This window comes from Oncorhynchus kisutch, linkage group LG21 (assembly GCF_002021735.2).
Source record: "Oncorhynchus kisutch isolate 150728-3 linkage group LG21, Okis_V2, whole genome shotgun sequence".
Taxonomy (NCBI): domain Eukaryota; kingdom Metazoa; phylum Chordata; class Actinopteri; order Salmoniformes; family Salmonidae; genus Oncorhynchus; species Oncorhynchus kisutch.
The window spans coordinates 42,302,225-42,330,184 of record NC_034194.2 but is presented as its reverse complement, the minus strand read 5'-3'; the positions used below and the strand labels follow the sequence as shown (position 1 = coordinate 42,330,184).

At 46.1% G+C, this 27,960-nt stretch overlaps 1 protein-coding gene across 3 annotated transcripts in view; it reads left to right on the top strand.

Annotated features, from left to right (window-relative positions):
- Nucleotides 1–25,756, top strand: part of LOC109880622 (jun dimerization protein 2-like) — a 34,889-nt gene extending 9,133 nt beyond the window's left edge. For 2 of the 3 annotated variants that reach the window (XM_031800864.1, XM_031800863.1), the window contains exons 3-5: nucleotides 22,778–23,005; nucleotides 23,873–23,977; nucleotides 24,386–25,756. In XM_031800864.1, coding sequence (XP_031656724.1) covers nucleotides 22,787–23,005; nucleotides 23,873–23,977; nucleotides 24,386–24,589 — 528 coding nt within the window. In that variant the 5' untranslated portion in view covers nucleotides 22,778–22,786 and the 3' untranslated portion in view covers nucleotides 24,590–25,756. Of the gene's footprint in view, nucleotides 1–21,667; nucleotides 21,822–22,777; nucleotides 23,006–23,872; nucleotides 23,978–24,385 lie in introns of all 3 variants that reach the window. The other variant, XM_031800862.1, reaches the window with a different exon arrangement.
- Nucleotides 25,757–27,960: the final 2,204 nt, after the last annotated feature.

The following is a 27,960-nucleotide window of genomic DNA, read 5'->3' as shown; positions in this document are numbered from 1 at the left end:
CTGCCTACTTACAGTGCCTACCTGCCTGCCTACTTACAGTGCCTACCTGCCTGCCTACTTACAGTACCTACCTGCCTGCCTACTTACAGTACCTACCTGCCTGCCTGCTTACAGTACCTACCTGCCTGCCTACTTACAGTACCTACCTGCCTGCCTACTTACAGTACCTACCTGCCTGCCTGCCTACTTACAATGTCCCTACCTGCCTGCCTACTTACAGTACCTACCTGCCTGCCTACTTACAGTACCTACCTGCCTGCCTACTTACAGTACCTACCTGCCTGCCTACTTACAGTCCCTACCTGCCTGCCTACTTACAGTACCTACCTGCCTGCCTACTTACAGTACCTACCTGCCTGCCTACTTACAGTGTCTACCTGCCTGCCTACATACAGTGTCTACCTGCCTGCCTACTTACAGTGTCTACCTGCCTGCCTACTTACAGTGTCCCTACCTGCCTGCCTACTTACAGTGTCCCTACCTGCCTGCCTACTTACAGTGTCTACCTGCCTGCCTACTTACAGTGTCTACCTGCCTGCCTACTTACAGTGTCTACCTGCCTGCCTACTTACAGTGTCTACCTGCCTGCCTACTTACAGTGTCTACCTGCCTGCCTGCTTACAGTGTCTATCTGCCTGCCTACTTACAGTACCTACCTGCCTGCCTGCCTACTTACAATGTCCCTACCTGCCTGCCTACTTACAGTACCTACCTGCCTGCCTACTTACAGTACCTACCTGCCTGCCTACTTACAGTGTCTACCTGCCTGCCTACTTACAGTGTCTACCTGCCTGCCTACTTACAGTACCTACCTGCCTGCCTGCCTACTTACAATGTCCCTACCTGCCTGCCTACTTACAGTACCTACCTGCCTGCCTGCCTACTTACAGTGTCCCTACCTGCCTGCCTACTTACAGTACCTACCTGCCTGCCTGCCGACTTACAGTACCTACCTGCCTGCCCACTTACAGTACCTACCTGCCTGCCTACTTACAGTACCTACCTGCCTGCCTACTTACAGTGCCTACCTGCCTGCCTACTTACAGCGCCTACCTGCCTGCCTACTTACAGTACCTACCTGCCTGCCTACTTACAGTGCCTACCTGCCTACCTACTTACAGTGCCTACCTGCCTGCCTGCCTACTTACAGCGCCTACCTGCCTGTCTACTTACAGTACCTACCTGCCTGCCTACTTACAGTGCCTACCTGCCTACCTACTTACAGTGCCTACCTGCCTGCCTGCCTGCCTACTTACAGTGACTACCTGCCTGCCCACTTACAGCGCCTACCTGCCTGTCTACTTACAGTACCTGCCTCCCTGCCTACATACAGTGCCTACCTGCCTGCCTACTTACAGTACCTACCTAACTACTTACAGTACCTACCTGCCTGCCTACTTACAGTACCTACCTACCTACGTACCTATCTGCCTGCCTGTTTACTTATAGTACCTACCTGCTTGTCTTCCTGTTTACTTATAATACCTACCTGCCTGCCTGTTTACTTATAGTACCTACCTGCTTGTCTGCCTGTTTACTTATAGTACCTACCTGCTTGTCTGCCCGTTTACTTATACTACCTACCTGCTTGTCTGCCTGTTTACCTATAGTACCTACCTGCTTGTCTGCCTGTTTACTTATAGTACCTACCTGCTTGTCTGCCTGCCTACTTACAGTACCTACCTGCCTGTCTACTTACAGTACCTACCTGCCTGCCTGTTTACTTACAGTACCTACCTACCGGCCTGCCTGCCTACTTACAGTACCTACCTGCCTGCCTGCCTGCCCGGGCTCATCCGTGGGATGCTTTCCCCGTAAATGGAACACTGCTGTGGATTATCTGCACCCTCCCTGGTCATAGACTGTTCTCTCTGCTACCGCACAGCAAGCGGTACCGGAGCTCCAAGTCTAGGTCCAAAAGGCTCCTCAACAGCTTCTACCCCCAAGCCATAAGAACAGATGGCTTGGGAGTAGATAATTAAATGGCTATCTGGCCTAGTTGCGTTGAACCCCCCCCCCCCCCCCCCCCCCGTTTTACGCTGCTGCTACTCTTTCTTTATTATCTATGCATAGTCACTTCACCACAACCACATGTACAATTTACCTCGACTAACCTGTGCCTCCCCACACATTGACTCTGTACCGGTACCTCCTGTATATAACCTCCACATAGACTGTTTATCGGTACCTCCTGTATATAGCCTCGTTACTGCTCCCTCCCCGACACTAGACTCATTGCAGCTAGCCATGCAACAACTAGACCTAGCTAACAGCTAGCCATGCAACAACTAGACTTAGCTAACAGCTAGTCATGCAACAACTAGACCTAGCTAACAGCTAGCCATGCAACAACTAGACCTAGCTAACAGCTAGCCATGCCACAACTAGACCTAGCTAACAGCTAGCCATGCAACAACTAGACCTAGCTAACAACTAGCCATGCCACAACTAGACCTAGCTAACAGCTAGCCATGCAACAACTAGACCTAGCTAACAGCTAGCCATGCCACAACTAGACCTAGCTAACAGCTAGCCATGCCACAACTAGACCTAGCTACCAGCTAGCCATGCCACAACTAGACCTAGCTAACAGCTGGCCATGCAACAACTAGACCTAGCTAGCAGCTAGCTATGCAACAACTAGACCTAGCTAGCAGCTAGCCATGCCACAACTAGACCTAGCTAACAGCTAGCCATGCAACAACTAGACCTAGCTAACAGCTAGCCATGCCACAACTAGACCTAGCTAACAGCTAGCCATGCAACAACTAGACCTAGCTAGCAGGCGACTCACTTACTGGCATGAATACTGTAGTATAGAACTGTCCCAAATGGCACCCAATTCCCTTTATAGTGCACTACTTTTGATCAGGGCCCATAGGGAATAGGGTGCCATTTCGGGACCCACATATGAGTTCTTTTTTTGCAACTGGCCACACCATTATGGTTAAAGGGAGAGGGAGAGAGGGACAACAAGAGAGAATGCGGGGACATGCAGTCTCAGTCCTCTGTGGTGTGTGTGTGTGTGTGTGTGTGTGTGTGTGTGTGTGTGTGTGTGTGTGTGTGTGTGTGTGTGTGTGTGTGTGTGTGTGTGTGTGTGTGTGTGTGTGTGAGATGTGGTGAGGACAGTCTAGATTAGGAAATATTAGAGACTTAATTATGAAACATCATGGAATCCTCCTTGACCAGAGTTACATAATCAACTGATTGCTTAACCAGAGCGAGAGAGAGAGAGACAGCATTAAATCTGGCTGGGGTTGTTGGCCAATGTGTTAATTTCAAGCATTGCTCAAATTGTCTTAGGTTATGTTGTATAGACCTACAGGGAACTTCATACAGTCAGATGGCTGTTTATCGTGTACTACAGCGGCTGCGATCTCATTACTCCATATCTGAAGTCTGGTTATGAGTGTATCTGACCATCACTCTGGTGAATTATAGCCAATTGAGATGAGTGTAAAACCACTGTCTTCTCCACTCCTAGACCATCCCACAGGTATAATGCCAGTGTCGGCAGGGTAGCCTAGTGGTTAGAGCATAGGACTAGTAATCGGAAGGTTGCAAGTTCAAACCCCCGAGCTGACAAGGTACAAATCTGTCGTTCTGCCCCTAAACAGGCAGTTAACCCACTGTTCCTAGGCTGTCATTGAAAATAAGAATTTGTTCTTAACTGACTTGCCTAGTTAAATAAAGGTCAAATAAAATATAGAGAGAGACCTGGGGACGTTTGGGAAAACACTCAGCCACATTGCCCAGTGCTTTGCCTGGATTTGACTGGAAAATGAATTGCAATGATGCTTGGTGTAACGGTTATCCTCCTCTTCTGAGTGTTTTTAATCAAAACGGAACACTACACAAACTGAAAACTAAACAGTTTTGTGTGCAAAACACAGACACAGAAAACAAGCACCCACAACCAAAATGGGGAAAACAGGCTACCTAAGTATGATTCTCAATCAGAGACAACGATCGACAGCTGCCTCTGATTGAGAACCATACCAGGCCAAACACAGACATACAACATAGAAAAAAAGAACATAGATAACCCACCCCAACTCACGTCCTGACCAAACTAACACACAGACATAACAAAGGAACTAAGGTCAGAACGTGACACTTGGACTGCGTTCCAAATGTCGCATTATTCTCTACATGGTGCACTACTTATAGGACCCATAGGACTCTGGTCAAACCTAGTGCACTACTTATAGGACCCATAGGACTCTGGTCAAACCTAGTGCACTACTTATAGGACCCATAGGACTCTGGTCAAACCTAGTGCACTACTTATAGGACCCATAGGACTCTGGTCAAACGTAGTGCACTACTTATAGGACCCATAGGACTCTGGTCAAACATAGTGCACTACTTAGTTAATAGGTTTGTATTTGGGATGAAGACTTGATGAAGTTCCTCTCTTGGATATTAACCACATCCTGTAGTCTCTGACATCATGTTATCATATGCATTTTCACTAATATGAATACCAAACCCTCTACCTCCCTGCTACAGAGCCAGGCTAACGAATACCAAACCCTCTATGTCTCTGCCACAGAGCCAGGCTAACGAATACCAAACCCTCTACCTCTCTGCCACAGAGCCAGGCTAACGAATACCAAACCCTCTACCTCCCTGCCACAGAGCCAGGCTAACGAATACCAAACCCTCTACCTCTCTGCCACAGAGCCAGGCTAACGAATACCAAACCCTCTACCTCCCTGACACAGAGCCAGGCTAACGATTACCAAACCCTCTACCTCCCTGCCACAGAGCCAGGCTAACGATGACCAAACCCTCTACCTCCCTGCCACAGAGCCAGGCTAACGAATACCAAACCCTCTACCTCCCTGACACAGAGCCAGGCTAACGATTACCAAACCCTCTACCTCCCTGCCACAGAGCCAGGCTAACGATGACCAAACCCTCTACCTCCCTGCCACAGAGCCAGGCTAACGAATACCAAACCCTCTACCTCCCTGCCACAGAGCCAGGCTAACGATTACCAAACCCTCTACCTCCCTGCCACAGAGCCAGGCTAACGATTACCAAACCCTCTACCTCCCTGCCACAGAGCCAGGCTAACGATTACCAAACCCTCTACCTCTCTGCCACAGAGCCAGGCTAACGAATACCAAACCCTCTACCTCCCTGCCACAGAGCCAGGCTAACGAATACCAAACCCTCTACCTCCCTGCCACAGAGCCAGGCTAACGAATACCAAACCCTCTACCTCCCTGCCACAGAGCCAGGCTAACATTTGGCTAATGATAGCTAGCTCATGATTGTAACCTAAAGGACTCATTGAGTAGATTTTACATGCACAGTAATAATTAGATATTAAACGAATTGAAGGCAGTAGGCTGAGTATGGTATTAGTCATGTAAACACCTTACTCTGCTCATCTTAATCGGCATAAGGAACATAATCCACCGATTGCTTAGAAAACCAGCTGTTTTAATCTTTCAAATGACTAGGATATGTAAAAACCTTAATCGGTGTATTTGATCTGCAGCATGTGCCATCAAATCAAATGTTATTTCACATGCGTCAAATACAGTGAAATCCTTTACTTACAAACCCTTAACCTTCAATGCAGACGAATAAAAAATAAAACTAAAAAATATATAAAAAAATTATAAGAAATAAAGGTAACAAATAATTAAAGAGCAGCAGTAAAATAACAATAGCGAGACTATATACAGGAGGTACTGGTAGAGAGTCAATGTGGAGGCTATATACAGGAGGTACTGGTAGAGAGTCAATGTGGAGGCTATATACAGGAGGTACCGGTAGAGAGTCAATGTGGAGGCTATATACAGGAGGTACCGGTAGAGAGTCAATGTGGAGGCTATATACAGGGGGCACCGGTAGAGAGTCAATGTGGAGGCTTTATACAGGGGGTACCAGTACAGAGTCAATGTGGAGGCTATATACAGGAGGTACCGGTAGAGAGTCAATGTGGAGGCTATATACAGGGGGCACCGGTAGAGAGTCAATGTGGAGGCTTTATACAGGGGGTACCAGTACAGAGTCCATGTGGAGGCTATATACAGGAGGTACCGGTAGAGAGTCAATGTGGAGGCTTTATACAGGAGGTACCGGTAGAGAGTCAATGTGGAGGCTATATACAGGAGGTACTGGTAGAGAGTCAATGTGGAGGCTTTATACAGGAGGTACAGGTAGAGAGTCAATGTGGAGGCTATATACAGGAGGTACCGGTACAGAGTCAATGTGGAGGCTATATACAGGGAGTACCGGTAGAGAGTCAATGTGGAGGCTATATACAGGGTGTACCGGTAGAGAGTCAATGTGGAGGCTTTATACAGGAGGTACCGGTAGAGAGTCAATGTGGAGGCTTTATACAGGAGGTACCAGTACAGAGTCAATGTGGAGGCTATATACAGGAGGTACCGGTACAGAGTCAATGTGGAGGCTATATACAGGGGGTACCGGTAGAGAGTCAATGTGGAGGCTTTATACAGGAGGTACCGGTAGAGAGTCAATGTGGAGGATATATACAGGGAGTACCGGTAGAGAGTCAATGTGGAGGCTATATACAGGGAGTACCGGTAGAGAGTCAATGTGGAGGATATATACAGGGAGTACCGGTAGAGAGTCAATGTGGAGGCTATATACAGGAGGTACCGGTAGAGAGTCAATGTGGAGGATATATACAGGAGGTACCGGTACAGAGTCAATGTGGAGGCTATATACAGGGGGTACCGATAGAGAGTCAATGTGGAGGCTTTATACAGGAGGTACCGATAGAGAGTCAATGTGGAGGCTATATACAGGGGGTACCGGTAGAGAGTCAATGTGGAGGCTATATACAGGAGGTACCGGTAGAGAGTCAATGTGGAGGCTCAATACAGGAGGTACCGGTAGAGAGTCAATGTGGAGGCTATATACAGGAGGTACCGGTAGAGAGTCAATGTGGAGGCTATATACAGGGGGTACCGGTAGAGAGTCAATGTGGAGGCTTTATACAGGAGGTACCGGTAGAGAGTCAATGTGGAGGCTATATACAGGGGGTACCGGTACAGAGTCAATGTGGAGGCTATATACAGGGGCACCGGTAGAGAGTCAATGTGGAGGCTATATACAGGGGGTACCAGTAGAGAGTCAATGTGGAGGCTATATACAGGGGGTACCGGTAGAGAGTCAATGTGGAGGCTATATACAGGGGGTACCGGTACAGAGTCAATGTGGAGGCTATATACAGGGGGTACCGGTACAGAGTCAATGTGGAGGCTTTATACAGGAGGTACCGGTAGAGAGTCAATGTGGAGGCTATATACAGGGGGTACCAGTACAGAGTCAATGTGGAGGCTATATACAGGGGGTACCGGTACAGAGTCAATGTGGAGGCTATATACAGGGGGCACCGGTAGAGAGTCAATGTGGAGGCTATATACAGGGGGTACCAGTAGAGAGTCAATGTGGAGGCTATATACAGGGGGTACCGGTAGAGAGTCAATGTGGAGGCTATATACAGGGGGTACCGGTACAGAGTCAATGTGGAGGCTATATACAGGGGGTACCGGTACAGAGTCAATGTGGAGGCTATAGACAGGGGGTACCGGTACAGAGTCAATGTGGAGGCTATATACAGGGGGTACCGGTACAGAGTCAATGTGGAGGCTATATACAGGGGGTACCGGTACAGAGTCAATATGGAGGCTATATACAGGGGGTACCAGTACAGAGTCAATGTGGAGGCTATATACAGGGGGTACCAGTAGAGAGTCAATGTGGAGGCTATATACAGGGGGTACCGGTAGAGAGTCAATGTGGAGGCTATATACAGGGGGTACCGGTACAGAGTCAATGTGGAGGCTATATACAGGGGGTACCGGTACAGAGTCAATGTGGAGGCTATAGACAGGGGGTACCGGTACAGAGTCAATGTGGAGGCTATATACAGGGGGTACCAGTACAGAGTCAATGTGGAGGCTATATACAGGGGGTACCGGTACAGAGTCAATGTGGATGCTATATACAGGGGGTATCGGTACAGAGTCAATGTGGAGGCTATATACAGGGGGTACCGGTACAGAGTCAAAGTGGAGGCTATATACAGGGTATTACGGTACAGAGTCAATGTGGAGGCTATATACAGGGGGTACCGGTACAGAGTCAATGTGGAGGCTATATACAGGGTATTACGGTACAGAGTCAATGTGGAGGCTATATACAGGGTATTACGGTACAGAGTCCATGTGGAGGTTATATACAGGGGGTACTGGTGCAGAGTCAATGTGGAGACTATATACAGGGGGTACCGGTACAGAGTCAATGTGGAGGCTATATACAGGGGGTACCGGTACAGAGTCAATGTGGAGGCTATATACAGGGGGTACCGGTACAGAGTCAATGTGGAGACTATATACAGGGGGTACCGGTACAGAGTCAATGTGGAGGCTATATACAGGGGGTAGCGATACAGAGTCAATGTGGAGGCTATATACAGGGGGTACCGGTACAGAGTCAATGTGGAGGTTATATACAGGGGGTACTGGTGCAGAGTCAATGTGGAGACTATATACAGGGGGTACCGGTACAGAGTCAATGTGGAGGCTATATACAGGGGGTACCGGTACAGAGTCAATGTGGAGGCTATATACAGGGGGTACCGGTACAGAGTCAATGTGGAGACTATATACAGGGGGTACCGGTACAGAGTCAATGTGGAGGCTATATACAGGGGGTAGCGATACAGAGTCAATGTGGAGGCTATATACAGGGGGTACCGGTACAGAGTCAATTTTAATTTTTTAAATTTTTTTATTTTACCTTTATTTAACCAGGCAAGTCAGTTAAGAACACATTCTTATTTTCAATGACGGCCTGGGAACAGTGGGTTAACTGCCTGTTCAGGGGCAGAACGACAGATTTGTACCATGTCAGCTCGGGGGTTTGAACTCGCAACCTTCCGGTTACTAGTCCAACGCTCTAACCACTAGGCTACGCTGCCGCAGGGGGTACCGGTACAGAGTCAATATGGAGGCTATATACAGGGGGTACCGGTACAGAGTCAATGTGGAGGCTATACACAGGGGGTACCAGTACAGAGTCAATGTGGAGGCTATATACAGGGTATTACGGTACAGAGTCAATGTGGAGGCTATATACAGGGTATTACGGTACATAGTCCATGTGGAGGTTATATACAGGGGGTACTGGTGCAGAGTCAATGTGGAGGCTATATACAGGGTGTTACGGTACAGAGTCAATGTGGAGGCTATATACAGGGTATTACGGTGCAGAGTCAATGTGGAGGCTATATACAGGGTATTACGGTGCAGAGTCAATGTGGAGGCTATATACAGGGGGTACCGGTACAGAGTCGATGTGCGGGGTCACCGGTTAGTCGAGGAGCCTCCCTCTTTAGCGCCAGTGAACTGAGTTTGGAACAACTGAATGTAGCGTAGTTGAAGTCGTTTTCACATAATTCAGAATCAAATATGCTTCCCAAAAATAATATGTTCGCCGTGGTGGAACATTTATTTTCTACATTTATCAGAGTGCCATCAGGTAGTGTCCATGGAAACAGGATCAGGTAGACTGATTTCAGATGTGTCCATGGAAACAGGATTATTAGGGAAATTGTTCTTCCTGCTAAACATTTAAATGTTTGAATCTAGCTATTATATTAATCTGACTATCCACAATAATCACATTATTATTGTGTGCATGTACCCACACTCACTGACCATGTTGTTGAGGTACTGTCCTCTCTTCATCGATATAGCCTGGTGCCAGATCCTTTTGTGCCGTCCTGCCAACTCATGCATGTCAATTACCATAGGAGTTTGAAAGAGAGCACAAACAGGTCTGGGACCTGGCTACCATTGGTATTAAATGAATGAATGGTGGGGATGGGAATGTTTAGTCACCACGTCTTCAATGTGGTTTTGAGACGCTGGTTTCTCAACATCGGGGCCTGCCAAAGCCAGGTTGCAGCATGCTCATAAAGCCTGATCAAACCGTGAGCAGAAAATAAGGAGAAATGAAAGCTGTGGGCTGAGTTCCTGTTTTCTGTTCACAACTTACTCATCTCACATGCTTTTCCTTTGAGTTGAACGACCCAAGATGTACCACAACAGAGCAGAGTACAACACGGCCCTGGACAGGACCATAACATACCACAGCACAGGACCATAACATACCACAGCACAGGACCATAACATACCACAGCACAGGACCATAACATACCACAGCACAGGACCATAACATACCACAGCACCATAACATACCACAGCACCATAACATACCACAGCACCATAATATACCACATCACAGCACCATAATATACCACATCACAGCACCATAACATACCACATCACAGGACCATAACATACCACAGCACAGGACCATAACATACCACATCACAGAACCATAACATACCACAGCACCATAACATACCACAGCACCATAATATACCACATCACAGCACCATAACATACCACATCACTGGACCATAACATACCACAGCACAGGACCATAACATACCACAGCACAGGACCATAACATACCACAGCACAGGACCATAACATACCACATCACAGAACCATAACATACCACAGCACAGGACCATAACATACCACATCACAGAACCATAACATACCACATCACAGGACCATAACATACCACAGCACAGTACCATAACATACCACATCACAGCACCATAACATACCACATCACAGGACCATAACATAACACAGCACAGAACCATAACATACCACAGCACAGGACCATAACATACCACAGCACAGGACCATAACATACCACATCACAGAACCATAACATACCACAGCACAGTACCATAACATACCACATCACAGGACCATAACATACCACATCACAGGACCATAACATACCACATCACAGGACCATAACATACCACAGCACAGAACCATAACATACCACAGCACAGAACCATAACATACCACATCACAGCACCATAACATACCACATCACAGGACCATAACATAACACAGCACAGAACCATAACATACCACAGCACAGGACCATAACATACCACAGCACAGGACCATAACATACCACATCACAGAACCATAACATACCACAGCACAGTACCATAACATACCACATCACAGGACCATAACATACCACATCACAGGACCATAACATACCACATCACAGGACCATAACATACCACAGCACAGAACCATAACATACCACAGCACAGAACCATAACATACCACATCACAGCACCATAACATACCACAGCACCATAACATACCACAGGACCATAACATACCACATCACAGGACCATAACATACCACATCACAGGACCATAACATACCACATCACAGAACCATAACATACCACATCACAGTACCATAACATACCACATCACAGAACCATAACATACCACATCACAGGACCATAACATACCACATCACAGTACCATAACATACCACATCACAGAACCATAACATACCACATCACAGAACCATAACATACCACATCACAGAACCATAACATACCACATCACAGTACCATAACATACCACATCACAGGACCATAACATACCACAGGACCATAACATACCACATCACAGAACCATAACATACCACAGCACCATAACATACCACAGCACCATAACATACCACATCACAGCACCATAACATACCACATCACAGGACCATAACATACCACATCACAGAACCATAACATACCACAGCACAGGACCATAACATACCACAGCACAGGACCATAACATACCACATCACAGAACCATAACATACCACAGCACCATAACATACCACAGCACCATAACATACCACATCACAGCACCATAACATACCACATCACAGGACCATAACATACCACATCACAGAACCATAACATACCACAGCACAGGACCATAACATACCACAGCACCATAACATACCACATCACAGAACCATAACATACCACAGCACCATAACATACCACAGAACCATAACATACCACATCACAGAACCATAACATACCACAGCACAGGACCATAACATACCACATCACAGAATCATAACATACCACAGCACCATAACATACCACAGCACCATAACATACCACATCACAGCACCATAACATACCACATCACAGGACCATAACATACCACATCACAGAACCATAACATACCACAGCACAGGACCATAACATACCACAGCACCATAACATACCACATCACAGAACCATAACATACCACAGCACCATAACATACCACAGCACCATAACATACCACATCACAGTACCATAACATACCACAGCACAGGACCATAACATACCACAGCACAGGACCATAACATACCACATCACAGCACCATAACATACCACATCACAGGACCATAACATACCACAGCACAGGACCATAACATACCACATCACAGGACCATAACATACCACAGCACAGGACAATAACATACCACAGCACAGGACCATAACATACCACAGCACAGGACAATAACATACCACATCACAGCCCTGGACAGCACAGTACCATACAGTACCTCTGGGCCCTGTCCTTTAGGAGTCCACTTTTGTGCCATCTGCATTTTATCCTAACTGTCCGATCCCTCCAAAGTCAAAAGAATGAGGGTTTGTGTAAGGTTGGCCTAACTGTCCGATCCCACCAAAGTCAAAAGAATGAGGGTTTGTGTAAGGTTGGCCTAACTGTCCTTGTTTAGCATGAAGGACAATTCCATGGTAACGGAATTACGCTGTATACTCAACAAAACCGTTTGATTTCAAAAGTTTAACCAACTGTAGAACTGTAGAACTACTTTTATCAATTTCCACAGAATTTGTTTTTACAAAAAACACATTTACAGGAAGAACTGTTGCAGATACAAAGTTTGGTGACAGAATAAAACTGAGGAAGATTATACTAACTCTACGAACTAATGCTAATAATGAACTAATGCTAATAATGAACTAATGCTAATAACGAACTAATGCTAATAACGAACTAATGCTAATAATGAACTAATGCTAATAACGAACTAATGCTAATAACAAACTAATACTAACTAATACTAATAACTAACTAATACTAACTCTGTCACCAAACTTTGCATCTGCATATCCAGTATTTTAATTACAAGTTTTACTCATTGTGCATAGAGTATGGTTTGTTAAACTTAGAATGGTTTTTGTTTGGCATTCATTTTAAAGTGAGAAATTGGCGTCTCAGTGTAATTCTGTTTATCAAATTCTTCTTCTCCCCAGAGGGTTAAGAAAGGAAGCCTGGGTCAGAAACTCAACAGCACACACTGTAGCATAGTATGACTGACTGAGTGCAGAGGCTGTGTTCCAAATACTACCCTATACCCTTTTATAGTGCGATACTATTGACCAGAGTTTTATGTTTTCAAGTAGTGCACTATAGAAGGAATGTCATTTGGGACTCATCCAGGCAGTAATGGAGCCATGGCTCAGGACTCATCCCAGGCAGTAATGGAGCCATGGCTCAGGACTCATCCCAGGGAGTAATGGAGCCATGGCTCAGGACTCATCCCAGGCAGTAATGGAGCCATGGCTCAGGACTCATCCCAGGCAGTAATGGACCCATGGCTCAGGACTCATCCCAGGGAGTAATGGAGCCATGGCTCAGGACTCATCCCAGGCAGTAATGGAGCCATGGCTCAGGACTCATCCCAGGCAGTAATGGAGCCATGGCTCAGGACTCATCCCAGGCAGTAATGGAGCCATGGCTCAGGACTCATCCCAGGCAGTAATGGAGCCATGGCTCAGGACTCATCCCAGGCAGTAATGGAGCCATGGCTCAGGACTCATCCCAGGCAGTAATGGAGCCATGGCTCAGGACTCATCCCAGGCAGTAATGGAGCCATGGCTCAGGACTCATCCCAGGCAGTAATGGAGCCATGGCTCAGGACTCATCCCAGGCAGTAATGGAGCCATGGCTCAGGACTCATCCCAGGCAGTAATGGAGCCATGGCTCAGGACTCATCCCAGGCAGTAATGGAGCCATGGCTCAGGTCTTGAGGAGAGGAGCATCACTATCATTGTTCATTTTCACCATGTTATTCCTTCTCCAGGCCAGAGATAGGTTGGGCTGTTTGCATGTCACTAAGAGTTGTGCAAGATGATATGTGAGGCGAGCAGGCAAATATGCTGAGGCCAAATGTAGGAGGCGAACAGTGCTGTTCTTCAACAAGATAAGTTAAAGAGTGTTCTGGATGAGAAGCATGGCTGCTTCAAGTTTCACCCTGTCGCGGGGAACGCCTCTTTTCCCCCTGTGGTGGGGAACGCCCCTTTTCCCCCTGTGGTGGGGAACGCCTCTTTTCCCCTGTCGCGGGGAACGCCCCCTTTCCCCCTGTGGTGGGGAACGCCTCTTTTCCCCCTGTCGCGGGGAACGCCCCCTTTCCCCCTGTGGTGGGGAACGCCTCTTTTCCCCCTGTGGTGGGGAACGCCTCTTTTCCCCCTGTGGTGGGGAACGCCTCCTTTTCCCCTGTGGTGGGGAACGCCTCTTTCCCCCTGTGGTGGGGAACGCCTCTTTTTCCCCTGTGGTGGGGAACGCCTCTTTACACCTGTGGTGGGGAACGCCTCTTTTCCCCCTGTGGTGGGGAACGCCTCTTTTTAGAGTGGAGTTGCTAGGGTATTGATGGTAGGAGAGTGGAGCTGCTAGGGTATTGATGGTAGGAGAGTGGAGCTGCTAGGGTATTGATGGTAGAGTCTGGGATGCATCCCAAATGGCACCCTATTCCCTTTATAGTGCACTACTTTAGACCAGACCCCTATGGGTACTGGTCAAAGGTAGGGCACTATGTGAGTGCCATTTGGGACACAGAGGTTGAATTCCTCAGCCTTGGATTGGAGCAGCTAATTGGCCTCAGGAATGGTGCAGGAAATGGACCCATTTTGTCGACCTGAAGACGGATGAAGTATGTGAGTGGAGAAATCCAGGGTTTCCTGACATATATAAATACACACACACACACACACACACACACACACACACACACACACACACACACACACACACACACACACACACACACACACACACACACACACACATTTGTCTGAGTGCACACAGATTTTCGAACACACACGCAGCCATGGCTCATATGCCATTGGTCTTGGCCATGTGCCAGCTAGCTAGGTCCTGCATTGAGTTCTAATACATGGCATTTCCTCTCCCACCCTGACTGTGCTGTGTGTTTGGCTTCTCCTGAGGCCTTTCAGTCGACTAGGCGGTTCTGTAAAGCAGAAATTCCTGCCCTGCCTTGCTCTGCCCTGTCCTACCGTGGTATGCACTGCCCTGTCCTGTCCTGCCATGCCCTAACCTGCCGTGCCCTGTCCTGCCATGCCCTAACCTGCCGTGCCCTGTCCTGCCATGCCCTAACCTGCCGTGCCCTGTCCTGCCATGCCCTAACCTGCCGTGCCCTGTCCTGCCATGCCCTAACCTGCCGTGCCCTGTCCTGCCATGCCCTAACCTGCCGTGCCCTGTCCTGCCATGCCCTAACCTGCCGTGCCCTGTCCTGCCATGCCCTAACCTGCCGTGCCCTGTCCTGCCATGCTCTACCTGCCATGCCCTACCCTGCCGTGCCCTGTCCTGCCATGCCCTAACCTGCCGTGCCCTGTCCTGCCATGCTCTACCTGCCATGCTCTACCCTGCCGTGCCCTGTCCTGCCGTGCTCTACCCTGTCCTGCCATGCTCTGCCTGCCATGCTCTACCCTGCCATGCCCTGTCCTGCCGTGCCCTACCCTGCCGTGCCCTGTCGTGCCATGCCGTGCCCGTGCCCCGTCCTGCCCTGTCCTGCCGTGCCCTGTCCTGTGTGACTGTCTTTGTCTGTCTGGGGGTACAGTATATTAGTATATTGGCTGTGTGGCACCGACTGGCTTTTCTGCTTGACTGCGAGAATACAGAGTGTGTTGCATCATCAAACACTGACCACTTATCCTGGCAAACGTTTGCCCGCCAGCCCGGCGACACAAACTGAGAAAATACAAGAACCCCCCCCCCCCTTTTGAAAAGGGAGTGGTAAAACCCCTTTTCACCCTCTGGCTTTTAGCAACCACTACTTGCTTCTGGGGGGGGGGGCTTAATTGTTTCATGTGTCAAACAATCGAGGGTGTTCACAGCCAGAAATGTCTCTGAGGGGGGGGTGGTTCTCTGGTCTTAACTGTGTGTTCGTTGTGGGAAAGGTCTTTGATCTAGCAGTGGATATTTTTGGTCCTTTTCCTCAAACCTCCAAACTCTGCAGACAGAGTTAAAACATCAGTCTTGTTGATCAGTTTGATAAACATCTGGATCTAGTTTGAATGTTTTTATAGTTGGAAGGAGTTTCCTGTGTAGTTTTTATAGTTGGAAGGAGTTTCCTGTGTAGTTTTTATAGTTGGAAGGAGTTTCCTGTGTAGTTTTTATAGTTGGAAGGAGTTTCCTGTGTAGTTTTAATAGTTGGAAGGAGTTTCCTGTGTAGTTTTAATAGTTGGAAGGAGTTTCCTGTGTAGTTTTAATAGTTGGAAGGAGTTTCCTGTGTAGTTTTAATAGTTGGAAGGAGTTTCCTGTGTAGTTTTAATAGTTGGAAGGAGTTTCCTGTGTAGTTTTAATAGTTGGAAGGAGTTTCCTGTGTAGTTTTTATAGTTGGAAGGAGTTTCTTGTGTAGTTTTAATAGTTGGAAGGAGTTTCCTGTGTAGTTTTAATAGTTGGAAGGAGTTTCCTGTGTAGTTTTAATAGTTGGAAGGAGTTTCCTGTGTAGTTTTAATAGTTGGAAGGAGTTTCCTGTGTAGTTTTAATAGTTGGAAGGAGTTTCCTGTGTAGTTTTAATAGTTGGAAGGAGTTTCCTGTGTAGTTTTAATAGTTGGAAGGAGTTTCTTGTGTAGTTTTAATAGTTGGAAGGAGTTTCCTGTGTAGTTTTAATAGTTGGAAGGAGTTTCCTGTGTAGTTTTAATAGTTGGAAGGAGTTTCCTGTGTAGTTTTAATAGTTGGAAGGAGTTTCCTGTGTAGTTTTAATAGTTGGAAGGAGTTTCCTGTGTAGTTTTTATAGTTGGAAGGAGTTTCCTGTGTAGTTTTTATAGTTGGAAGGAGTTTCCTGTGTAGTTTTAATAGTTGGAAGGAGTTTCCTGTGTAGTTTTAATAGTTGGAAGGAGTTTCTTGTGTAGTTTTTATAGTTGGAAGGAGTTTATTGTGTAGTTTTTATAGTTGGAAGGAGTTTCTTGTGTAGTTTTATTGGTTGGAAGGAGTTTCCTGTGTAGTTTTAATAGTTGGAAGGAGTTTATTGTGTAGTTTTTATAGTTGGAAGGAGTTTCCTGTGTAGTTTTAATAGTTGGAAGGAGTTTCCTGTGTAGTTTTAATAGTTGGAAGGAGTTTCCTGTGTAGTTTTTATAGTTGGAAGGAGTTTCCTGTGTAGTTTTTATAGTTGGAAGGAGTTTCCTGTGTAGTTTTAATAGTTGGAAGGAGTTTCCTGTGTAGTTTTAATAGTTGGAAGGAGTTTCCTGTGTAGTTTTAATAGTTGGAAGGAGTTTCCTGTGTAGTTTTAATAGTTGGAAGGAGTTTCCTGTGTAGTTTTAATAGTTGGAAGGAGTTTCCTGTGTAGTTTTAATAGTTGGAAGGAGTTTCCTGTGTAGTTTTAATAGTTGGAAGGAGTTTCCTGTGTAGTTTTAATAGTTGGAAGGAGTTTACTGTGTAGTTTTAATAGTTGGAAGGAGTTTATTGTGTAGTTTTAATAGTTGGAAGGAGTTTATTGTGTAGTTTTTATAGTTGGAAGGAGTTTCCTGTGTAGTTTTAATAGTTGGAAGGAGTTTCCTGTGTAGTTTTTATAGTTGGAAGGAGTTTATTGTGTAGTTTTTATAGTTGGAAGGAGTTTCTTGTGTAGTTTTAATAGTTGGAAGGAGTTTCCTGTGTAGTTTTAATAGTTGGAAGGAGTTTCCTGTGTAGTTTTAATAGTTGGAAGGAGTTTCCTGTGTAGTTTTAATAGTTGGAAGGAGTTTCCTGTGTAGTTTTAATAGTTGGAAGGAGTTTCCTGTGTAGTTTTAATAGTTGGAAGGAGTTTCCTGTGTAGTTTTAATAGTTGGAAGGAGTTTCCTGTGTAGTTTTAATAGTTGGAAGGAGTTTCCTGTGTAGTTTTAATAGTTGGAAGGAGTTTCCTGTGTAGTTTTAATAGTTGGAAGGAGTTTCCTGTGTAGTTTTAATAGTTGGAAGGAGTTTATTGTGTAGTTTTTATAGTTGGAAGGAGTTTCCTGTGTAGTTTTAATAGTTGGAAGGAGTTTCCTGTGTAGTTTTAATAGTTGGAAGGAGTTTCCTGTGTAGTTTTTATAGTTGGAAGGAGTTTATTGTGTAGTTTTATAGTTGGAAGGAGTTTCTTGTGTAGTTTTAATAGTTGGAAGGAGTTTCCTGTGTAGTTTTAATAGTTGGAAGGAGTTTCCTGTGTAGTTTTAATAGTTGGAAGGAGTTTCCTGTGTAGTTTTAATAGTTGGAAGGAGTTTCCTGTGTAGTTTTAATAGTTGGAAGGAGTTTCCTGTGTAGTTTTAATAGTTGGAAGGAGTTTCCTGTGTAGTTTTAATAGTTGGAAGGAGTTTCCTGTGTAGTTTTAATAGTTGGAAGGAGTTTCCTGTGTAGTTTTAATAGTTGGAAGGAGTTTCCTGTGTAGTTTTAATAGTTGGAAGGAGTTTCCTGTGTAGTTTTAATAGTTGGAAGGAGTTTATTGTGTAGTTTTATAGTTGGAAGGAGTTTCCTGTGTAGTTTTAATAGTTGGAAGGAGTTTCCTGTGTAGTTTTAATAGTTGGAAGGAGTTTCTTGTGTAGTTTTTATAGTTGGAAGGAGTTTCTTGTGTAGTTTTAATAGTTGGAAGGAGTTTCCTGTGTAGTTTTAATAGTTGGAAGGAGTTTCCTGTGTAGTTTTAATAGTTGGAAGGAGTTTCCTGTGTAGTTTTAATAGTTGGAAGGAGTTTATTGTGTAGTTTTAATAGTTGGAAGGAGTTTCCTGTGTAGTTTTAATAGTTGGAAGGAGTTTATTGTGTAGTTTTTACAGTTGGAAGGAGTTTCTTGTGTAGTTTTTATAGTTGGAAGGAGTTTCTTGTGTAGTTTTAATAGTTGGAAGGAGTTTCCTGTGTAGTTTTTAATAGTTGGAAGAAGTTGTTCTGCTGTATGCTAGTTCAGTCTGTACTCTGACACACTCCGGCCAATGCAGCTCCTCTGTAGATTCAGGTTGTAGAGATTTGTATAATCTTATCTCATGTCTCCTATATGAATCAGCCCATAGCCTGTTTAGCGTAGGGATGGGATTCCCCGTGACTGAATAACCTAATTGTTCCATTGGAACAGAAGTGGCTCAGCTCCCTTTCTCAGACGACGTAGCCCTCCCGGAGTAGGCCTTCAGGAAGAAAATGCCTGCCACAGACCTTGGAGCTTTTGTTGACGGTGAAGTTGTCTCGTTGGATGTTGTTCACCCACTTCTTTCGTAGCTCATCATCGGCAGGGAAAGAGTAGAATGACAGACTGGAGAATTTGAAGACACTAACTAGCTAGCCAATTAATGAAACACACAACACTACTTGTACTATACTACTAATATTACTATTATATACAAAAAAGAAATAGTGATGCACCAATATTACATTTTTGCCTGATACCGATATCTGATATTTTCCCTGCCAAAAAAACCCGATACCGATTCTAGTACAGTTAAATAGTTAACACACACACACACACACACACACACACACGGACACACACACACACATGGACACAGCGGTCTAAGGCACTGCATCTCAGTGCAAGAGGTGCCCTGCAATAGGCCTGGCTCCGTGTTTAGCCCTGCTGTAGGCCTGGCTAGGTATCTAGCCCTGCAATAGGCCTGGCTCTGTGTTTAGCCCTGCAATAGGCCTGGCTCGGTGTTTAGCCCTGCATTAGGCCTGGCTCTGTGTTTAGCCCTGCTGTAGGCCTGGCTAGGTGTTTAGCCCTGCTGTAGGCCTGGCTAGGCGTTTAGCCCTGCTGTAGGCCTGGCTAGGCGTTTAGCCCTGCTGTAGGCCTGGCTAGGTATCTAGCCCTGCTGTAGGCCTGGCTAGGTATCTAGCCCTGCTGTAGGCCTGGCTAGGTATCTAGCCCTGCAATAGGCCTGGCTCGGTGTTTAGCCCTGCTGTAGGCCTGGCTAGGCGTTTAGCCCTGCTGTAGGCCTGGCTAGGCGTTTAGCTCTGCTGTAGGCCTGGCTAGGCGTTTAGCCCTGCTGTAGGCCTGGCTAGGCGTTTAGCCCTGCTGTAGGCCTGGCTAGGTATCTAGCCCTGCTGTAGGCCTGGCTCGGTGTTTAGCCCTGCTGTAGGCCTGGCTAGGTATCTAGCCCTGCTGTAGGCCTGGCTAGGTATCTAGCCCTGCTGTAGGCCTGGCTAGGTATCTAGCCCTGCTGTAGGCCTGGCTAGGTATCTAGCCCTGCTGTAGGCCTGGCTAGGTATCTAGCCCTGCTGTAGGCCTGGCTAGGTGTCTAGCCCTGCTGTAGGCCTGGCTAGGTGTCTAGCCCTGCTGTAGGCCTGGCTAGGTGTTTAGGCTTGCCCAGTCATTTCAGCAATCAGTTGTAATGGATGGTATGAGATAAGGAAAGGAAACTAACATCTATACACTTACAAAATATTTATTCATTCATAATCTCCTGAGAGGAGGAATCGGAGAATGTGTAATCGGTAAACTGTGCCATCTTGGTCTCAGACCATTTTTCCGACAGTAACTCCCTCTCGGTCTCTCCCTCCTTCACTCAGTCCAAACACACAACGCTGTGAGACCAGCTCTTGGCTGGGTGGAGTCACCTAGAATAGGGCTTACATGACAGGTCTTTTTGTTTTTTTGTAACCTCTTCTCCCTCTGCCTCTCGTTCTCTCTCTATTTTGCTGTCTCTCTCTCTCTGTCTCTCTCTCTCTCTCTTTCTCTCGCTCTCTCGCTCTCTCTCTCTCTCTTTCTGGCTTTTGTAATAAAAGGTGCCGATTATTTTCCTAAGAAAGGAACCCAGCCCAGCAGTGTAGTCAGTCAGGAACATGCCTGTGTCCCAACTGACACCCTATTCTCTATAGTCCACTACTCTTGACTACTGTCCCTGGTCAAAAGTAGTGCACTATATATGGAATAGGGTGCCAGTTGGGACACATACCAGTCAGCTGGTCAGCCCCACCGGCAGCAGGCAGTCAGTTGGTCAGCTGTCCTGTCCTGTCCTGCTCACCTCACAATCATAGTGTTTGAGTTGAGAGGTCGAGGAAATCCCTCTCATCGCTCTCATGAAGCGGTGTGCAGCTCCGGCGCTCCACGTCCTTTCCAACCGCTAAAAACCGTTCAGCGCTCACAGGAAGAAAAACTGCCGCTCCAAGTATTGAAACCAAACCATATGATTTTAATTATTTAAAAAAACGAAACTAAAAAACAGGAAGAGGTGACTAAGGAGTGCTCGTCATTTCAAATGGGCGGCATGTCATTTTAAACAGCATATAAACACTCTAAGTAGGTCAGATAGACAGATAAATGTATTATATTATTTCAAGGCTATAACCTACAAAGAAATGCATTTGGAAGTGCGACACACTAGGTTGGTAGGGACATACAGCACTCAGCATTTAAACAACATTTTGTTGTATTAAGTTACTTAGAATTAAATACATGAATAAAAATGCCTTATTAGGGTCCATCTACAGTGCCTTTTTAATTCATTTTTAGAAACACGAGTTCGGCCAGAGCCTGTGGCTTCAGGTTCAGGCGACGGCATCAGGAGAGCAGGCTAGCAGCGGAGAAACGCTGGGGATGCCAAACACCATTCGGGTTACTCTAGCCAGGGTATAACCCTATCAAAACAGAAAGCTCCAGGACAGAGGTAATATACCAGACCTATTGGGCCAGAATCAATGATGGCCTATTGTATAGATAATAGAATGAAAATGAACTAAACTTTAATTAAGATATAAGATTTTTGTTGTTTATAAATACTTTGCTACGTTGACACACATAGCTAGCTAGCCACCTTTCTGTTAGCATGTACATGTAGTATGCACAGCATCCGTGCTGCGTTCAGGATGCGTCTGTTCAGATTCCACAATGATTCTTTAGTTGTGGACACTACATCACGCACTCCCTCTCTTGCTCTTAGTTCTCTTCATCACATACTGACACATACTCTGCTCATAATGCACGTCTTGGCTGAAAGAACGCACTTCATCACCAGATCAAGTTTGTGTCCTGTACCGTCCCTCTCCTCCTAACCTCGAATCCGATCTGTTGCACTGTTCCATGAGCAACATTTTTGTTTTCTGTTTGGCCATCAGGAGTTTTCCACAGCACAGTTGTGGTTCTAACAGTCATTACATAAATCTATTCATTCTGCAGCCACTTCTTCTAGCCCTGGTCTGTACAGGCTCTGTTTCTCTCTCTCTCTTCCTTTCATTTTTCTTTGATTGACCACAGGACTTCTCAATGCAAACTCTTGAAAATTGCCCGCAATCATTAAAATAAAATAAAAATACTGTTGGTATGCAATGCATGATGAATCATAGCCACAGCCTGAACATGGAGCCTACATGGAGCCTACTTAAAAATGTAGATGAACATTCCAGAGTAGAATTTAGCAAAATCCAGTTTGTCAATTCTGTTAAAGCTGTCTGTCGAGGATATGAGAAAATAGCTTTAGAACTATGAGGGAAAGGAGACGGACACAGGGACATGAATAAGGCACGTAAGAAGACCCTTTAGCAATGGACAATAAAGTAGCTGGACCTTACAATCAATGACCTTCCATCTCCTCCTCTCTCCCCCTCTTCCTCTCTCCCTCCATAGCTGTGGTGTATGGTGGCTGGGTCTAACATGATGCCCGGCCAGATCCTTGACCCCTCCCTGACGGCCGGCTCCTTGCCCAGCCTGGGCCCACTGGCGGGCATCTCTGCCACTACACTCACCGATCAGCTCAAACTTGCACAGGACTTCAGGAACCTGGGTGCCATGTTGTCACCACTGCATTTCCTGGGACGGCTGGGCAAGAGGCCACTCACTGCTATCAAGGGAGAGGTGAGGAGGGAGGGGTAGATTGGTGGGGAGGGAGATGGAGGAAGAGCTCACTGCTATCAAGGGAGAGGTGAGGAGGGAGGGGTAGATTGGTGGGGAGGGTGATGGAGGAAGAGCTCACTGCTATCAAGGGAGAGGTGAGGAGGGAGGGGTAGATTGGTGGGGAGGGAGATGGAGGGGAAGAAGGAGGAAGAAGAGCGTGAGGTGGGAGGGAGATGGAGGGGAAGAAGGAGGAAGAAGAGCGTGAGGTGGGAGGGAGATGGAGGGGAAGAAGGAGGAAGAAGAGCGTGAGGTGGGAGGGAGATGGAGGGGAAGAAGGAGGAAGAAGAGCGTGAGGTGGGAGGGGTAGATTGGTGGGGAAGAAGGAGGAAGAAGAGCGTGAGGTGGGAGGGGTAGATTGGTGGGGAAGAAGGAGGAAGAAGAGCGTGAGGTGGGAGGGGTAGATTGGTGGGGAAGAAGGAGGAAGAAGAGCGTGAGGTGGGAGGGGTAGATTGGTGGGGAAGAAGAGCGTGAGGTGGATGTTAATCATTTTGAGTTCTGTTGTTTTATATGCATGGTGGTCTGTTGTAAACTGGACCAGCCTACTAAGTTTTAGCTCCACCAAGTGGGCAATTTGAGAAGTAGTTTAGATGTTACACAACTTAACCATTTTCAATCTGGGCTCTCTTCAACTCTTCACTTTTGCCTCCAAGATGTGTCAAACTGAGGCACAGTTATCTGCAGTTCACAATAAAACAGTATGGAAAAACCCCAGGATTAAAACATACAGGAAAGATAGAGCCCACGGTTGTCATCACGATGTTTTAGTAATATACAGGCCTTGGAAAGGTCCCCCCATTTAGCCAATCACAACACCTCTTCTCCCTGCAGATGGATGAGGACGATGAGCGGAGGAGACGGAGGAGAGATAAGAACAAAGTGGCAGCAGCACGATGTCGGAACAGGAAGAAGGAGAGAACGGACTTCCTCCAAAGGGTCAGTCGCGTTTTCTTTTTCAAAATGGCGGCAAGAGTTCTTTATTTACACCTGGGATGTTCTTTGCAAATTGGCTGTAGAAGATGGACTAGATAGTATAAAGACATGAATGAGCTGTGAAGCGTCTATATAGTGTTTATGAATGTTCTGTAAAGCATCTATATAGTGTTTATGAAGACATTATGAATACTCTGTAAAGCGTCTATATAGTATTTATGAAGACATTATGAATGTTCTGTAAAGCATCTATATAGTGTTTATGAAGACATTATGAATACTCTGTAAAGCGTTTATGTTCTAGTTTGTTTAAAGTGGGACCTCAAGTGGTTATTGTAAAAGAAAAAGTCTCCTTGACTCGCCTGGCTAAATAAATGGCTTAACAGTGTACCCTCTCTGTCCTCCCTGTAGGAGTCGGAGCGTTTGGAGGTGGTGAACACTGACCTGAAGTCCCAGATTGAGGAGTTGAGGATGGAGAGACAGCAGTTAATGGTGATGCTCAACCTCCACCGCCCCACCTGCATCGTCCGCACCGACAGCGTCAAGACCCCGGAGAGCGAGGCCAACCCCCTGCTAGAACACCTGGCTGCCGAAAAGCTGACCGCATCCAAATGAAACCACAGGGGGAAACAAGAAACCGCAGGTCGAGAAAGATAGATCCGCCCAAAAAAAAAAAACTGTCATCATCATCATCATGAATGGTGGCCATTTTGGAAAATTCTAAAATCAACTGCCGTTTGTTGTTGTTGAAGCACATACAGTATGTACTGTCTTGACCTCAAAGCTGGAGACTTGTTGAGACTCTCGTCTGTCTTTGCCCAAAGACCTGTTTTTTTTTAAATATTTTTTTTAAGGTTCCGTTGCCTCGGTAACACCTTGGTAATGTTACCTGAGTGTGCTCTGAGGGAAGAGGGAACCCTACCCTAGTCATCAGCCGGGTTCACAGCCTTAGTCATCAGCCTGGCTCTCTGCCTAACGCCCAACCCTGTTCTCTCTGCATCATAATAAGTGCTGTTTGTTCTGAAACCCAGTCAAGTGCCCTCAGTTTACTTACTGTATCTAACCATCATTTTACATGGAAACTATAATGTTGAACAGGAAACACTAAGGTCAATCATTCTAATGCTCTGTTACTGGCACTTATCAGCACTGAGACAACCAAAGGGGCTGTTGTTTTTGATACTCTAAAACTTGTATAACGGTAGAGATACACAGGTGTAACCAGCCAGTGTACTGTATACCACATGTACATATACAGCTGTAGTAATATTCTAGGATCTGTCCATTACATACATTCAATTTATACTAAGTTGGAACATAAAGTCGTTTTTTGTATTCTATATTACAATGCTTTAAAAAAAAGAATCCTCTGCCTTGACGACGGCAGTATTCCGGTTGATCCGATTTGTGGTGACGCTGGCGTCATAAATTAAAGCACATATAAACTAAAGGAAATCATGTTTACACTCCTGTTTATAAAAAAACTAAAAAAAGGCATTGTTATGTCAATGTCTTGTCTTGCAATGTGCTTATTTTATACCGCTCTCTCTATATATATATATTATTGTGAAATGTTCTGCATTCTAATCACTTGATGTGATTTAGCATTTGTACATCTGTCTGTCAGTCTGTCCAGTTCTATTTTTCTATATGAATAATTACGCTGTTTAGCAGTGGTGAAAAGAAGAATTGTTCAGTTAACAGCTGGGCAATATCTCTCAATGACTTATGTATGACTTTCTTACCCCCCCCCCCATATATAAATTATATTTGTCAAACTGCGCTACGACTTTCATTTCTTGATCTATGTGCATGACGGTACTACTATCGGTACTACTATCGGTACTACTATCGCAATGTCATCAGCATGGCTCTCTGCCTTAGTCATCAGCCTGGCTCTCTGCCTTAGTCATCAGCCTGGCTCTCAGCCTTAGTCATCAGCCTGGCTCTCTGCCTTAGTCATCAGCCTGGCTCTCTGCCTTAGTCATCAGCCTGGCTCTCTGCCTTAGTCATCAGCCTGGCTCTCTGCCTTACTCATCAGCCTGGCTCTCAGCCTTAGTCATCAGCCTGGCTCTTTGCCTTACTCATCAGCCTGGCTCTCTGCCTTACTCATCATTCTGGCTCTCTGCCTTAGTCATCAGCCTGTCTCTCTGCCTTACTCATCAGCCTGGATCTCAGCCTTAGTCATCAGCCTGGCTCTCTGCCTTATTCATCAGCCTGGCTCTCTGCCTTAGTAATCAGCCTGGCTCTCTGCCTTAGTCATCAGCCTGGCTCTCAGCCTTAGTCATCAGCCTGGCTCTCAGCCTTAGTCATCAGCCTGGCTCTCTGCCTTACTCATCAGCCTGGCTCTCTGCCTTAGTCATCAGCCTGGCTCTCTGCCTTACTCATCAGCCTGGATCTCAGCCTTACTCATCAGCCTGGATCTCAGCCTTAGTCAGCCGGACTCTCAGCCTTATCATCCTGGCTCCTAGCTCTTCCTCCTGGGCCTCACTGGCATTCAGCCTGCCTTCAAGAGCAGGCTAAGCCGGAGCTAAAGTTTCCCATGTGAGATAACAGACAGTTATAATCATAACTGGCACAGGATGTGTCCCATCCTATTCACCACATGGTGTCTGACCTGGAGGAGCCGGTGACCACCAGGTAATCTAAGGAGGGGTGCACCGGCCCAGGTCGGAAAGGGAGCAGGCCAAAGCCACCCCGCTCAGTAGTGGGATCGCGCCCGTGAATATATGCTGTAGTCCAGCCTGAGAAATACAGCGAGCTCATGGGTCACTGGTCAAAAGTAGTGCACTATATATAGGGAATAGGGTGCTGTTTGGGACACGTCTAGGGTGTGCCGTTTGGGACACTTCTAGGGTGTGCCGTTTGGGACACGTCTAGGGTGTGCCGTTTGGGACACTTCTAGGGTGTGCCGTTTGGGACACGTCTAGGGTGTGCCGTTTGGGACACGTCTAGGGTGTGCCGTTTGGGACACGTCTAGGGTGTGCCGTTTGGGACACTTCTAGGGTGTGCCGTTTGGGACACGTCTAGGGTGTGCCGTTTGGGACAGGTATAGGGTGTGCCGTTTGGGACAGGTCTAGGGTGTGCCGTTTGGGACAGGTCTAGGGTGTGCTGTTTGGGACACGTCTAGGGTGTGCCGTTTGGGACTACAGTCTCTACCTCTACGGTGCTGAAGAGGTGTGTGACCCTGTAGGATGTAAAGCATTTTGAGACATAATGAAAAGCTCTACTTAAATAAACACTCTCACTTTATTATGTCAAAATGTGCTACAATGTTACGTTAAAAACAGAATGATAAAGTCCTTCAAGTTGGTGGATTTGATACAACTAGGCATGTTCAGGCAGACATTAGAGGGCCTTTTTTACTGAAGAATGGCTTGGTTTCATATGTTCAGCCCTTTATAGACTCCTCCAAAAATGGATTTCTTGAAAACCTAGGAATTTTGGCAAAGTTAACGTAATATTTCAACCCTATGTGGAACATTACGTAATGTTTACAGGAAAACAAGGGGACATGTTCAGACAAAACACGGAACTCTCTGCAATTAGCTTCTCAGCTAGTGGTGCTCTGTAGTAAGAGAATGTGTACACATTTGGTTCAGTTGAGTGTATGTCCTGTCCTTGTAGGCTTGATTCCAGATGGATGATTCACTGCTGGGTAGGTCATTCTTTCCAATTTATCTGAATATTGCCTGAAGTGCGAACACAACAGGAGCTGAGCAAGGACACTTACAGTTGAAAACAATTTATACTGAAAACGTGTTTAATCATGTAAAAGTGAACTAAACTCATGGATTTAGTGTGAACCTGTGGGCATGAGATAAGGCTATAACCACCAGATGTAGTCAGAAATCCAACATGGTAGCTATTAAAAGTCTGTCTGGCTAGGGTTATAAATCTCTGTATCATATTTCTTTATTCATTTGCAGTGCATGAAATAACCAGGACATATTGATTGACTTTTCAAGTAGGAATACAATTCAAAT